The following is a 15744-nucleotide window of genomic DNA, read 5'->3' on the forward strand; positions in this document are numbered from 1 at the left end:
CTCTCTCTCTCTCTCTCTCTCTCTCCCTCTCTCAAAGCAATGTGTTACAGTGTGGATCCATCCGTTCTTATAAATTGCCTCAATTACATTTTTTACTCTTTCTTAACCCCTCAATCTTCCCTCCTCTTTTGTCACCTTAGCTTCATTCTTTTTTTACCTCCACAGTTCGTGTTCCAGATGCAGGGATTTACACAGTGGGCCTGGCTGTGTTTCCCTCCCATTATACTTTGCACCGCACCGCTCCCGCTCCGCTCTCTACTCCACAGCCTCCCAGCAGTGGCATAGAGGTGAGGAGGAATCTCAGCTTGTTTATTCAATCATCATACATGCTATCCTCAAACCTTCTTTCCATCAAATGTTCTGTCTGTTTTTTTTTCATTTCTTCTCGTATTTTTTTCACTCAGATGCTGTTGTTCCCAGCTCTGAGCTTTGTTCATGCAGGTCGTCTGTCCTCCTTAGAGTTTGTCACTCAGGAGCTCATTTTACAAATCCACGTCCGATTCCAGACCTACAGACCTCACTGCCATTATCCCGGCCTGCACTTGCTGCTACCCAGTGAGTCAAACACAGAAACACACTCATGTGCACAGACTTGCCATGTCAAACCATCCGCACATTACTGGTCAATATCAGCAGGAATATAAGCCACCTGAGCCTACCCCTCTTCAGTTACACAAGCATATCCACTTGCACACTCCCTCTCTCACACACACACTAATTGTTTGTTAGGTAGGTCAACATGAATTGAATGGAGACAGAAGTATTGCAAAACAGGATAGGAAGGAAACAGACCAATCAAGGTTACCTCCCTCCGGAACGCTTCCTGTCCACGTCTAGACAAATGACACATAGCTGTAACACTGTGTGGCACAAGGCACAAAACATTGAGATGCTTTCTGTGTTCTCTTTTTTGGACCTCTCCACCGAGACGTAGCAGTAGAGATGTGCAATAGACAGAGGAGCAGTGAGCAAATGCACATAAAAAAATGTGAGAAACAGAAGTCCGCAGAGAGGCGAGCAGCTTGTTAAAAAATGAGAGAACGTTTTTTTGTGAAACTTTCAATTGGAATTCATGATTAGAGCCGCAGAGGAGGAGAAAGCGAAGATAATGAGATAATTCAACTGTTAATTAATAACACCAAAAGCAAGTTTTGCCCTACATGGAGATGGATATTGGCCAAGCTTGCTAATTATGTACTCAGAAAAACATATGATCAGCTTATGTTATATAATGCAGTTAAAGATAGTAAGAAGAATTTCTTTTTTTAAGTCTCAACTTCATCATAAAGATACATCTTGTGTCTCAGGTTGTGGAGGTCCAGCGTGTGCCCCGGTGGCTGTTTGTGTCCCCAATGACACCAGGAGCAGTGATCCACCCTCTTGCCCACGACTAGAGCAGTGGTGTCCCTTCCAGCACAGGTGCCTGCCTCTCTCCAGTGCCTGCCAGCCATCTTCCTGTCCTAACTGCACCCAGGCTCACCACCTGCCCCCTGGGGCCCTAAGACCCAGATACACCCTACAGAATGAGGTGGTCTTCACTCTGCCAGCAGGACCAGCTGCACACATACTGGTGAGAGGATTTACTTTAAAAATACACACACACACACACACACACACACACAATGAGGGAATTCACAGCCTTTTTGCCTCCAAGTATTTATTATTTGTAATATGAGTATTTGGTGTTTTCCGTTTTAAATGCAGTAATGTCAGAACAAATATTGGATGAGCTTTAATGTGAGTGTGTGTACTGTATGTGAGCCAGATTGGTTAAGCAGTTACAGCATTGCAATTGTTTTACTGTACAGGTAAAAGATCAACTGGAGGACCTCCTGGTTTCCCGTGGTGATGTCATTGCCTTGCAGCACGATGCTGGCCCCGCATCACTTCTTCGCTGCCAATCTTCCCCACATTCACTGTGGCGACAACCTGTCTTAGCCCTCAACCAATCAGAGTGGTTCTGGATCAACAACACCGGACAGTCAACAGACACCTCGGTTGACCTGGACGCCGCCCCTCTGCCTGACCCGGAGCTTGACGTGAAGGCGCTGGTGGAGGATGGTGAGGGAGGCTGGCTGGACGAAGTAGTTTGCCCTGTCAGGGTGCTGTATGTGGGACACAGTGAGACTCAACTGCAGGGAGCACAGCTGTCTGCCGGTCTACCCCAGCCCGGACTCTACAGCCTGCTGGTAAGGCATAAAAGCTGTATGTCAAATCCTAGCATGCAATCTGATATATTTATATTTTTACATTATTATGTCTCTTTCTTTCTTTAAATATGTACTTTTAACGTTGCGTGTTTTTTCAATGTTAACACAGGCTTATAAATCAACAACCATTAAGAGTTGGCTGTATAAAGATTTTTTTGTCTTTACCCCATTTCTGCCCCAAATTGGTTGTAATAAAAATATAATTGGGACAAAATTGAATTTGATAAATTCCAGGTGACTTCAGCCGAGCCATCATACCCAGCCTTTGCATCATGCGACTTGCGTGTGGTGCCTCCTCTTGGCTTGACAATCCTCCACCCCACTCCTAAAAATGGCACCCTCTACCTGAAGCCCAGCAACACCCAGATACTGCTCCGCGTCCAGTCTCGCTACTTGACAAAAGCCTCTCGCCGTGGCAGTGATCGCAGCGTGACCTTCCAGTCCGACTGTCCTAAGGAGTTTTCTTCCAGCCCCGCGCTCTGTCAGCCCGGGCAGAGCTCACGGGTCGAGGTCACAGAGCCCAACCTGTATGCACTGCTGGATCTAAGCCTGGGGACGGAGGAGCAGAGGAGTCCAGTGCAAATAGAGCTTGAGGCCCATAATAATGTGACGGAGGCCAGCCTGTCTGTTCTTGTCCACCTGGAAGAGCCGCTCAGAGGACTGATGGTGCAGCCACACCCTGCACACAGGGTGCTAATGGAGTCAGTCGTGGTCAGTGTGTGCTTATGTTTTTACATCACTGTCAGATGTATTAATTTCATATTTGATATTCATATTGATGTATGCACACTGCATCTTTTTATCATGATGAAAATATGTTTATGACATACATTTATATGTATGTGTGTTTCAGAGCTACACAGCATCAGTGCTTGAAGGCTCCAATCCCACATTTAAATGGACAGTGGATGACAAGCCGTACTTCACTTATTACAACACTGTCCTCAATGTCATTTACCAGCACGCTGCCATCTACAAGCTCACAGTGAGTTTCTGTTCACATTACTTTATGGGGACTTAATTAGAACTTGATTTTTTGTTGCTAGAGACTATGTCTGCAACTAACAAATATTTCCACTATCAATAGTGTGTTCAGCTAACATACTGTAAATGTGACACAAGACTTCAACTTCTATCCGGCTGTGTAGACTATATCCACGATGTTCCACTTCCGGGATTGGTCCGTTGCCGCCGGAAATTCCACCAGGGTCACTCTTTACAGCCGGATGTCCGTTACCTTTTGCTTTCTTTGTGTTGGAATTTTAAACTCTGGTCGATTTATAAGGACTATGGTTAACTGCTCCTCAGATCTCTGAAGGGTAAATCCAGGCAGCTAGACTCTAGACTCTGTTTCCAATCTGAGATTTCTGTTGCACAACTATAACAAACTTTGAACGCACACATGTTCAAGATGATTGTGATGTGTGAAGAAATGCTAATAAACCAGAGCATGTTTTTTCTCCCATCCAGGAATGCTACTTGGACTAGCCAGACCCTCCTCCGCAGCACTGTATAGGAAGGTCTGGCAAAACCAGTCTACTGGCTGTCTAACTGGGTCATGTTGCATCTTTTCCAGGTGACAGCCATGAACCATGTCAGCACCCTCATAGAGCATTTCAATGTGACCGTGGACCGGCTGCAGCCCATGGCCAACCTAACAGTAAAGGGTGTGCCAGATGTGGTCCCTCAGGGCTCTACTCAGACTCTCACCACCTCTGTGCTCCTCGACTTATCTGTGGCAGCCACCTTCCGGTATGAACAGACGGACAGAATCATAGATCAATAGACAGATACAGTAGATAGATATCTTCTGTGGTGTGTTTTAAAACCAAAAATATTATTTAAAAAAACTGCCTCTTTTTCTCGCTATCTCTTCTTTTTACAGCTGAGTGTAAACACAGTCTGTCTATTTGTCTTTGTCTGCTCCTTTCTTCTCCTCTATCTTCCTCTCTGCTTTCTTTTTTCTCCTTTCTCTGCGCCATAACTGCAGCAGTCATACCATGCAGAGCCTTGGATTTACAACTGTGTGGTTAGAGCAGATTGCTGACAAGAATTTTCCCTTGTGCTCGGCTGTTTCCCCTGTACTCACCCCCCCTTTTTTCTTCCACTCTTTCTCTCTCACTCTTTTTTTTCCCCTTCCTCTTTCACATTCCCACCCTCACAACTATGGTGCACGTTTTCACTTAGTTTCTTTCCACTCTCACCATTTGTGGTCCAGAGAGGCTTCCTGAGTTTTGAGTTTCCACTTCTCCTCGTCCAAAAATCCTCTATTGCCTCGTCAGAGAAGATTCCCACTAGTGTGTGTGTGTGTGTGTGTGTGTGTGTGTGTGTGTGTGTGTGTGTGTGTGTGTGTGTGTGTGTGTGTGTGTGTGTGTGTGTGTGTGTGTGTGTGTGTGTGTGTGTGTGTGTGTGTGTGTGTGTGTGTGTGTGTGTGTGTGTGTGTGTGGATGGAAATGGTTATCAGTGCATTTATTCATCATCATCAAGTTTCATGTATTTCTCTTCAGGTCTTCATTTAATGGTTTTTCATTTCCCTGTTATGTTGCAGTTGGTCATTTGGTGACGGCGGATATAAGGAATTTGAATACAAACCTCCTTACGCCCCCTCCATCCTCTGCCCGGACTCCCCCAATCAGGTCCTTCTAAGCAACAACGTCACCTATATTTACTCTCAGCCAGGTATGGCCTCGCCCATCTCCCTATCAGCAGCATGATTAATGGAACAGCAGCCAATTTAGTTTGACTTTGTTTTAATTTACGAAGATTAAAATAATCTAAGATGGTAGATAATGATATAAATCTATTCATTACCTCTTTTTTCTTCCACGCCCTGTCTTCTTTTTCTTTTTCTTCTGTACAGGAATATACACAGCACTGGTGTCAGCGTCCAATCGTTATGAGAACATCAGTCAGAGCATCAACATGAGTGTCTACAGCATCCTCACTCGTGTCGATATACAAACAGAGCCGCAACTCCTCCTCACTGGCAAATCAGCTTATTTTGAGGCTCACCCTCTGCCCTCGCCCTATGGCATTCACTATGACTGGCACTTTGGAGACAATTCTACCCCGCTGCAAGGTCGTCGCGTGGCCCACACCTTTGTACAGAGTGGCGTCTTTAATGTCTGTGTATCGGTAAACAACACCATCAGTTCTATGAAGGCTTGTTCCCAGATGTTTGTATATGAGGAAATTGAAAATTTAACAGCTGAAAGCTCCTCACCTACAGAGCTTCATAGTCCTACTACAGTATGGGCACGGCTTGCGTCAGGTAATAACATCACATGGACATTCTCCATGGGAGATGGGACCATCTACCCAGCATCCACACCACACGTGTCACACAAGTATATCAAAGATGGCAACTACACAGTGAATGTGACAGCCTCGAACGCTGTGAGCTCTGGCTGGACAATCCTCCCAGTGCAGGTGTTTGTCTTCCAAGTTGTGAAGATGGAGCCGTCTGGGTGTGTCCAAGAGCGGACCAAAGTCAACTTTCAGGCTGGGGTGTCCGGTAACGCGTCGGCTCATCTTTATAAATGGAGCTTTGGGGACGGAAGCCCCAACGAGACACACCACGGAAACCCCAGAGTCTCGCACACCTACTTGACAAGTGGGAACTACCATCTCTCTCTGCTTCTCTCCAGTGGGGTTAACAAGGCCAACTTCTTCAAATGGGTGTGTGTGCAGCCAGCAATAACCAACATCAGCCTCACCCTTGAGAAATACCACTACGCTGCTGGGGAAGAGATCCGTTTCCAGGCAAGAGCGGAGCCAGAATTTAACTACAGCTATCAGTGGGACTTTGGTAGAGAGGAATACTCATCAGGGCTCATCAATGGTTCTGGGAATATCGTGACAACATATAAAAACCCAGGTCATTACAATGTGACAGTCATTGTCTTCAATAACATCTCCACTAGTAAATTCAGTGTGGTGATTGAGGTTTTGATGCCCGTAGGTCCAATTGTTATTCAACATAATGGCACTAAGTACAATAACCTGACCCTTAGAGCACCATACACTTTCACAACGTCTTCCATGGCTTCTAATGTAACTTACGTCTGGAACTTTGGAGATGGATATGTGCTTACAGGCCAGAATATCCGCCACACCTACAACATCTCTGGAAACTACAATATTACGCTGACAGCAGCCAACACAGTTAGCAGGAATCACACTACATTACTTGTTGCTGTGCTTACACCGGTCCGCGGGTTAAATGTCAATGCTAGTTTGATAAATGTCCCTCTTAATGCCTCAGTCCACTTTGAGGCCAAAATGGAGGAGGGAGATGGCGTGCGCTTCTCTTGGATCTTATGTGACCGCTGCACCCCAATTCCAAGGACCAACACCATGTTCTACACTTTCCGCTCCGTTGGCACTTTCAACATCATTGTAACAGCAGAGAGTGACGTAGGAACAGCACAAGCCAGCATCTTCCTGTATGTCCAACGTGAGCTGGAGGGGCTACAGATTTTAGCAGAGGAGGAGATCGGAGGAAGTGGAGGCACAGGATTAGACAGTTGCTGCTTTGCTACAAACCGTGTTCTCCACCTTCAAGCAGGTTTAAAGGAAGGAACCAACATGACGTTCACTTGGAACCTTATTAGAGAGCTAGACCCCCTTAGCTCAAGCTTCAACATAAGCGGGAAGACGGTGGAGGTGAATTTCTCCACACCAGGCCGTTGTGACATCTTTCTCCGGGCAGCCAACCTCCTGGGCCAGCTGTCCGTCAACAGAACCATCCACTTTCTGGAACCAGCCGGAGGGGTGGACCTGCAGATCAGTGACAACCCAGTAGCAGTCAACGCGTCAACTAACTTGACGGTACTGAGTGTTGAAGGCTCGGACCTGCAGTACCGCTGGTCTGTGAATGGGGACCCTTTGCAGTGGACCAAGCCCTGGAAGACCCACACCTTCATCACCCCTGGCCTAAAGCTAGTTACTGTGGAGGTATTCAATAAAGTTAGCTCAGAGGTTAAATCACAGATTGTCAGTGTCCAGGAAGTCATTTCTGGGCTAACATTCAATGCTACTAATGTGACAGAGCAGAGTATGCAGAGTTACGTAGCAACAGGTGTCACCGTCTCGCTTGAGGGAAAAGCACTGACAGGGACGGATGTGACGTGGACATGGCTGTTGAATGGAAGAACAGAAACGGGAAAGAAAACTTCTGTGATTTTCCAGGAGGCAAAAACAGCCATTGTTACTCTAAATGCGACCAATGATGTCAGCGGGCAAGTGGTTTCTAGAGGCTTCTTTGTTCAGGACAAGATTCAGGGGTTGGAGCTGAGGGCAAGTAAAAAAATTGCAGCAGTCGGTGAGAAGGTGGAGTTCATCATATCTATGGCAGCAGGCTCAGACGTTTGCCTCAACCTCAGCATCAGTGGAGATGTTTGCTCTCAACCCGACCAAACCTATGTCCACACATTCAGCAGGGTGGATACGTACATGGTGAACCTCACTGCTAAAAACCAGGTAAAGTCAAAAGACATGGAAAGCACACATTAAGAGAATATATACGAGATGTAATGTCATGGTAAAAAAAAAACAGCCATCACAAACAATACTATCGCATAAAATGAAATCCTTCTTTTGCATAATTAATTTTCTCAAAAGGTACAAATATGTTGTCGCATGACAGCTTGATTTTATAAATAATACTTTCTATGTATGTCTTTATTTTCTACTTTGCCAGTCTGCACATAAGTTGACACATAAGGTTTGTTATAACTGCCAGGCACATGACAATCCAATGACACTATTCTTAACCCTATGGCATCATTGTAAGTGTCCTAAATTCTCTGCATACTGCTCTTTTAATAAAGGCCTTGATACGAATCAAGCATGTGTAAACATGCGTGTTAAAGAAGCATCTAATTGAGCACCTTGTTGATATGTTTGTTGTCGTCCTTTAGTCAACCAAGTCATCTGTCAAATGCTTGACCTCACTGCTTCCTTTAAGCAAATTGTCACTTAAAGTCAGTATTTAGAGTGTTTTAAGCAGAAATTAGTTTTAAAAAAATTAGAATTTTTGAATTTAATTCTTATTTCTCTTTTGGGCATTAAGTCTGATGTCGAAGCCAGCATGATTTAATCAAACTAATGCGGTGCACACATTTTGTCGCAATATGATAATCCAGGTGAGTTACAAGAGGCGGCACCTCCAGGTGGAGGTGATGGAGCACGTACGTGGACTTTCCATCCTGGGAAGCAGTGCTGCAATCCCTGTAGGTGTTAAGAGATTGTTTGCAGCAAACATCCTGACGGGCAAACCTGTTCATTTCCTGTGGACTTTTGATCTGCACCACCTCCATCAGACGTCGCGTATGGGCAAAGAGGTCAGATCACTTAATTATGAATAATAATAAATAAATATCACAATATAGCAAACAGCTATTAAATAGTGATGTGTCTCTATGAATTGCACAACCCCAGGTGTTTTACAAGCCAGAAGAACCAGGTTTATTGACCATCTACCTGAAGGCCATCAACGCACTCGATGCTCAGAACGTCACAAAGCACATCCTGGTGCAGAACCTGCTGACAGCGGCTGTCCTGTATGCTTCGCCTCTGGACACTTTCATTAATAAGACGGTGACCCTGATGGCCAATGTCATACCCAGATCTAATCCTGTGGAGTGCTTGTGGGACTTTGGCGACGGCTCTTCTTCAGTTCACACGAACACCACAACAGTGGGTTATGAGTACAGACACCCGGGACTCTACCTGGTCCAAGTATGTTTCTTAGAAGTACATTATTCCATGTGCTCTATGTACTCTATAGATCCATTATTTATTTGTTGATCTGTAAATATGAGGCTGTATGTGAAAGCTTGACATCTTTTCACCATGTTTTTATCCCTGCCAGGTGAACTGCAGTAACCTGGTGAGCTGGGTGTTGGCCCAGGTGGAGGTAAACATCAGTGTATTGGAGTGTGAGGAGCCAGAAGTGCAGGTGGTTCAAGCCCCCCGTCTGGCCATCTGGCGCTACCAGCCCACTTTGGTGGAAGCCAGTGTGGACCTGAAAGGCTGCCTACGCTACGGAGCTCAGTACCTATGGCAGATACTGTCAACACCCTCCTGTGATAACGACAGAGACCACAGTATTCCCTCTGGGGTGGTGACTCAGGCCTCACAATCTTTGCTTGTCCCGGTAATTCGGCTGCCAAAAGAGGTGGATGTGCGGCGACTGCAGCTGTCGCTGCCAAAGATGGCTCTGGCAGCAGGGAACTACACCTTGGTGTTTTCCATGTCATATGAAGGCGTGCCGCTAAGGAAGGCCGCCTGTCTGCAGCTCAGTGTCATGGCTACCAGGTCAGTGAAGAAACTCAATATTGACTCTCTCTCCCTGTAGAGTACATCCAATTCCTACATACATTAAAACAAACCAAAAAAGGAATTTGGATTTATAGTTTGTAAATGGACTGGACAATGACAAGATAGGCAAGACAAAATAGAGAACATTTTCCAACCAATCAGGAGGTGTGCACACTTCTCTGCGTTGGTTCGCAAAGACGTTTAGGGGAATCTCCACAGAAGTGTAAAAATCTATGTTGATCTGTTAACCAAGAACTTGATAACCTTCTTAGGTAACTCCTGTTAAATTTGAAATCTGCACTAGTTTGTCTTTTTTATGGTCATTTGAACCCCTTTTTTTCTTGTCAGACTGATGCCCATCATAGAAGGGGGCACCTACAGGGTGTGGTCGAGGACACAGGACCTGAAGCTCAGTGCTGTGCAGTCCTACGATCCCAACATGGACCCAGACAGCCAGTCACTACTCCACTACCACTGGGAGTGTCAAAGCACTTCGAAGGTAAGGGCAGATCTTAAACAAAAGTCCCCTTCACACATTAGAACTCAAGACGATTTGGATGAGTGTTTTCTGGTCAAAAATGGCCATTTCTGTTGCTCACAGAGAGAAACGACTTTCAAATGTTCCATGTTCCCATTTACATGACACTATAATGTACACAAATATGCATTCAAGCCTTCACCATGAATGTGGATTGTTTTGTTATTTTTAAGAGGTTTATTGTCAGTGTTTATATTGAGGCAGATCATGTTATTGTTGATTCTCTTTTCAATATTTTTACTTTTCTTAACTATTCTTCCAGCGACAGTGAAGTACTGATTGAAAGTATGAGCCACAAGCCATTTTTATATATATATTTAAGCCACATGTTGATATCTAAATGTATGTTTGTATGTGCGTGCATGCTTGTGTAATTTATTGAGTGTTTTTCACACCAACCGCATGCTTGGCTGGGTGACAACAGATTGTGCCTGTGCAGCAGAAGACCACAATAAAAGACCCAATAGGATGGGTGTGTCCTGCAGGAGTGTGTGCATGGGGCTGTCTGTTTGTTTGTAAATCCAAGCAGACAGGCATTTAAAGTGTAATTTTTTTGTATAACTTCAGCATTGCACAGCTTGTGCTTTGCTCCCCACCTTGAGAATTACAGTACAGACATAAAGAACATGCACACATACTACACAGACTCACAGTTGTGTACCACTACTGATAAAGAAAAATCAGTCCGACCACAAAGTGTGAAACCGTTTGGCACTTGACACAAAAGATGGAGAAAAGGATTCGACAGAAACTCAGTTGATCAAATGTTTTACACTGTCCTGACCTTGGGTACAAGGACTGTAAGAGAAGATAGAGTTTATAAAGAGAAAAAAAATTCACGTTTACACAATGTTGCATTTTTTGCTTTTCTCTAAAGTAAACAAACCATCACAACATGTGAGAGTTTTTAGTTGATCACCGTCATTTCCATAAAATCTTTACAAACAAGATTTTAAGAATGGAAATTAGAAACAATTTGATTATGGTGATGAAGCAGAGTGATTGTGTATTGAATATATTATATTTACTCACTTAAAAACTCCAAACTGAGGTAGTAGGATTATCCCAAATAAAAGATTAAAACATAGGTCTTTACATGATTAAGCTGTTCTGATATCAAGATCTTACAACAAAAACACAAAGTTGCCTTAGCAAATGTCTCACGCTGCGGGAGCTGTTCTCATTGGAACATCAAATGAAAGTAATCACATATGAAGGTTTAAGGCTATGTAGGGCTTTATAAAAATAAACTTTATAAACAAGACTTAAAAATCAATTCTATGAGTCAACTTATGAGTAGTGGGCTGTGTAGATCTCTTCTATAGTGTTAGATCCTCTGGAATAACCGTACGGTTTTTATAGATTTCTTAGGTAACCCAATCCAATAAAGTAAAGTAAAGTAAAGTAAGAGAGGAATGCAATATGACTTGGCCCAATTTCTCCCTCCCATTTTCTTCTTGCAGGGTGCAGAGCACTGCTCCAGTCTGAACTTCGGCCTGGGCACCAGCGATCCGGTGCTGGGAATCTCCGGCTCTGAGCTGGAGGCAGGAGTCGAATACACTTTCAGACTGACCATCAGCAAAGATGGCATGGCGCCAGAGTCCACCATACAGACTGTAAGTGCACACATTCTCCTACACACATGAATACATGCATCCTTCAAGTCAGTGGTTCCCAACCTGGGGATTAGGAACCCTACAATGGGTCACAAGATTTATCTGAAAGATCACAAAATATCTATTCACTGTAATTTCAATAACCAGTCTCTTGAATCGTGTGTGTGTCACAGGTACTTGTCCAGAGTGGCCACATTCCAATGGTGTCTTTGGAGTGTGTGTCCTGTAAGGCCCAGTCCATCTACGAGGTCAGCCATAACTCATATGTCTACCTCAGAGGAACCTGCACCAACTGCCAGGGATTTCACCGTGGGGTAAACACACAAAGGCACAAGCACTCATTTCAAATTTAACTCTGTGTCACAGCAAAATGAGGTCACTGCACCGCAGAAGCAACAGTGAAATCAGCATGTCCAGAACTTTTCCCTTCTTCATCTCCTCCTGCTCCACCTCTTTTTTATTCAGACGTTTCCTAGCATGTGTGTTGTGTGTGGGTGAGAGAATGAGATCATTGTACAACTGGAGACAGAGCCAATATGTTTGGTACTTACTAACACAGGGAAACATTTTGAAAGACAAAACATTTGTTGAGTCACTGGGCCTCAAATTGCACACACAGGCTAACTGCTCAATTGTACTCCTAGTCCAGTTTTTTATAGTTCAACTGTACTTCAGTTTACATACTGCACAAGAGTCATTTTAAATTGGTACTCTTTGTATATCTACATACATGTATTGTCACATGTACACGTGTCATTGGAAAAGTCAAACAGCCACTTTAATGCCGTATAAAGCCTGTATGAAGGCCATCAAAGTAAGTAAACTTATATTAACTGTATATAGCACTTTTCAAAGAAAGTGTTAAACTATTCCTTTAAAGATGTCTTTTGTCTCATTATGTGCCCCTCACCCTAATTAACCTGCTACCCAGAAATAAAACCTGCTACTGTAAAAGCCTTAAGCCAGGACAGTTACTAAGTCTGGTTTCTGATGAATCATTCATGAATGTAATTGGTACTGCCACTCACTTCTGTCATCCAAAATTCATTGAACCAAACACACTAAGACAAACATCAAAACCAATTTTTAAAAAAAAATCATGATGTCGTCCCGACCGTTAATGAAAGCTTTTTGGCTTGCTTATCCCTGCTCATTTAAACAATAAATGTTTTTATATTTTTTAATATCACCAAATGTAGCTTGCTTTTTGTGAACTCCCTCTCTCTCTATGACTCTGCCTCCCAGCGCTGGAGTGCCATGACGCTTCAGAACGAGACTCTGGTCCTAAACTCATCCTCCACCACCACAGGAAGTCATGGCATGAATTTGGTGCTGCGACAGGGTGTCCTGCGCCACAAAGACTCCTACAACTTCACCCTGCACGTGACTGACGGCAGTCTGGATGGCGACGGCGTCGCCTCCATCACTCTGCACCACAACATGCCCCCGGATGGCGGGGAGTGTCACCTGAGAGGGGGAGGGGAAACAGGGGTGGAGTACAGCGACAGAGACAGTAAAGTGTGGAGGATACGTACACTATTGGACCGAGTGCACTTCAACTGCTCAGGTAGGGAGCTGAACGTGTGGCTCCACTCTCACATACCTAAATCACAACATTCTTGCTTTACTCTCATCCTTTCCCTTTGTTTTTATTTTTACTATTTTTTTTTTCTCTATACCGTCTTATTAGCAGATTTCTCCCTCCATTACTGATCATGAAGTTTGACATCTTTCTCACTTCCTTGCTTCCAGGTTACAGTGATCTAGGGGTCTCAGAGACTCCTTTGCTCTACAGCTTACAGGTGAAACGCTGCAGAGATGACTACTGTGAGGACTTCTGTGTGTACAAAGGCAGCAGCCCGGAGCACTCGGCCTTCCTGCCCCCAGGCTTCAGCTCAGCCGGCCACCTTGTAGTCGTATTAATCACAGTGGAGGACCACCAGGGAGCTGCCATCATTGCACTCAACAAGTAACTACATTTTACTTAGCGGTTTGGTAAAGCAGCACTGAGACCAATTACAAATAAATCCAGTTCAGTCCTTCAACTTTTTTTTTATCTACAAACAACCCAAGCTACGGTAGTGAAGCATGTGTATTACTTAAGTGTATTACTTAAGTTTTTTTGAGCGGTACAATAAATCCCTGTCATCTCCAAGGTTTTTGTTCTGTTGGATACTGGCCTTCCTGTCAAAGTAGAAAAGCAAATGAATTTCACCACAAAGCTTAAAAAAGTTTCTCTGTGGTGACTTGGTGTCTCAAAGTAGGAAATTTCAGCTAAAACTGTAGTGTGTTGAACGGTTAATTTAGCATCTCTTTGATCAGTTGCTATTATTATGGGCTCTAGCAGCCGCTCCGGTAAAAGCTAGTAAATTGTGTACTGTATCTCTCCAAAGTTGGATGTTGATCTAATTTTACATGTATGCCAGAAAAACATGTTTTAAACCCCATGCTATTATTTTAAGTGAATTTGTTAGCCCTAGTTTGACTAGCACAATTTATGAAACCATCAGTACTGAAGATAGACATCCAAGTCCGCACAAATATAGCAAAGTAAAAACACCAATTATGACTTTCCATTTTGTGCATGTGTCCAGGACCATCAAAGTTGTGCTGCCAGATCCACCCCCTGAGTACAACAACCTTCCCCATTGGCTGTCTGAGCTGACAGACAGCAAACTGAAAAAGCTGTTGGAGCAGGGAGACTCCCAGAGAGTGCGAGAGTTATCGTTGGCTCTTATTACAGTCCTGAATGAGGTAGGAGAGGCCTAGCCACCCACATCAATTAATGTAATGCCTTTATCTATCAAATTATTCATCACTTGACAATACATGAAGCACACATACCTGTGATTACCTTCTTCCAGTATGAGCAGAGCAGGGAGTTGGTGCCAAATGAGCGTGGTTACAGAGTCAGAATCCGCAGCAACATCACCAGAGCGCTGACCGCTCTCGACCTGACCACTGTTAACGACATCCAGCAGACTTCCGCTGCTTTGGCTCAGTGCACGGTGAGCAGGATAAAAGGGAGGCGATGTAGGAAGCAATTGAAAGACAAAAGTATTTTATTTGAAAAACAAAGGAGATCGTCAAAGAAGCAAAACAAATGATTTTTGTGTCATCTAGGCGGTGAGTCGAGAGTTCATCTGTGAGGAGTGTCAGAACAGCACTCTGAACAAACTGGAGTCCATGCTTAAGATACTGCAAACTGACACCAGGCAGGGCACAGTCACTCCTACTGAGATAGCTGACAACATCCTGAACATCATGGGTAAGTAAATAACAGTAAACTGTAACGTTAGTTGGGAGCTATCAACAGTGGAAGTAATGCTTTCTCACTGGTGTTGCTTGTAATAACCAAAACGCATTCATGGTCTATAAAAGCAGACCAAGAAACAATGGCTACCATAAAATGCAAACATGATGGTTTTATTTACGTAGTGTTGTGTGCAGCTTCTCATGAGCCTCTCAGTGCTGGCCTGGTGTATCTTGTTCCTTCTTCCCGACCTCAACACAGAGAAAATGTTATGGGTGAGTGAGGATTGGACCCAAATGCAGAGATGAGGACGGCAGGCAGGCAAGTGGGGGTAAACAGGAGTTTATTAACAGAAGAATAAGGCAAACACAGGGGGCAACAGTAGCCGGCAAATCCAGGAACAAAAACAAAGAAAAAGTCCCACATGGAAAAAAGCCAAAAACTGGTCCGGGGAAGCCAAAACAAAGACAAAGAAACTGCACAAGGAACAACAGGATAACTCACAGGGAAGATGCGACACAACTCTCACGAAGACTGAGTAAACAGGCAGGTAGACGAACAGGACTTCATGCGCATGGACAAAACGATCTGGCACAAGACAAGGGAAACACGAGGTTAAGTACAAGAGTAACGAGGTAATGGGAACAGGTGAACATCAGGTGAATCACATCAGGGCGGGGCTGGACAATCAGACACACAAGTGAAGCTAGACAAGACAAACAAGACAGGAAACCAACCCATCAGAAATAAAACAGGAAGTAGAACAACAGCACAGGGAAACACAAGACAGGACCAGCAACATAA

The 15744-nt window shown here is 44.2% G+C and overlaps 1 protein-coding gene across 3 annotated transcripts in view; it reads left to right on the forward strand.

The window, feature by feature from the left end:
- The window catches only part of pkd1a (polycystic kidney disease 1a), a 59037-nt gene that overhangs the window by 27131 nt on the left and 16162 nt on the right, over positions 1–15744 (forward strand). For all 3 annotated transcript variants that reach the window (XM_032539634.1, XM_032539644.1, XM_032539653.1), the window contains exons 11-30: positions 166–287; positions 405–555; positions 1308–1570; positions 1809–2189; positions 2445–2921; positions 3064–3195; positions 3787–3962; positions 4759–4889; positions 5071–7691; positions 8357–8554; positions 8652–8951; positions 9085–9530; positions 9882–10032; positions 11535–11687; positions 11861–12001; positions 12933–13254; positions 13440–13656; positions 14282–14441; positions 14552–14695; positions 14811–14955. In XM_032539634.1, the coding sequence (XP_032395525.1) occupies positions 166–287; positions 405–555; positions 1308–1570; positions 1809–2189; positions 2445–2921; positions 3064–3195; positions 3787–3962; positions 4759–4889; positions 5071–7691; positions 8357–8554; positions 8652–8951; positions 9085–9530; positions 9882–10032; positions 11535–11687; positions 11861–12001; positions 12933–13254; positions 13440–13656; positions 14282–14441; positions 14552–14695; positions 14811–14955 (6831 nt within the window). The remainder of the gene's footprint in view (positions 1–165; positions 288–404; positions 556–1307; positions 1571–1808; positions 2190–2444; positions 2922–3063; positions 3196–3786; positions 3963–4758; positions 4890–5070; positions 7692–8356; positions 8555–8651; positions 8952–9084; positions 9531–9881; positions 10033–11534; positions 11688–11860; positions 12002–12932; positions 13255–13439; positions 13657–14281; positions 14442–14551; positions 14696–14810; positions 14956–15744) is intronic.

Source organism: Etheostoma spectabile, chromosome 2, assembly GCF_008692095.1.
Source record: "Etheostoma spectabile isolate EspeVRDwgs_2016 chromosome 2, UIUC_Espe_1.0, whole genome shotgun sequence".
NCBI classification, from domain to species: Eukaryota; Metazoa; Chordata; class Actinopteri; order Perciformes; family Percidae; genus Etheostoma; species Etheostoma spectabile.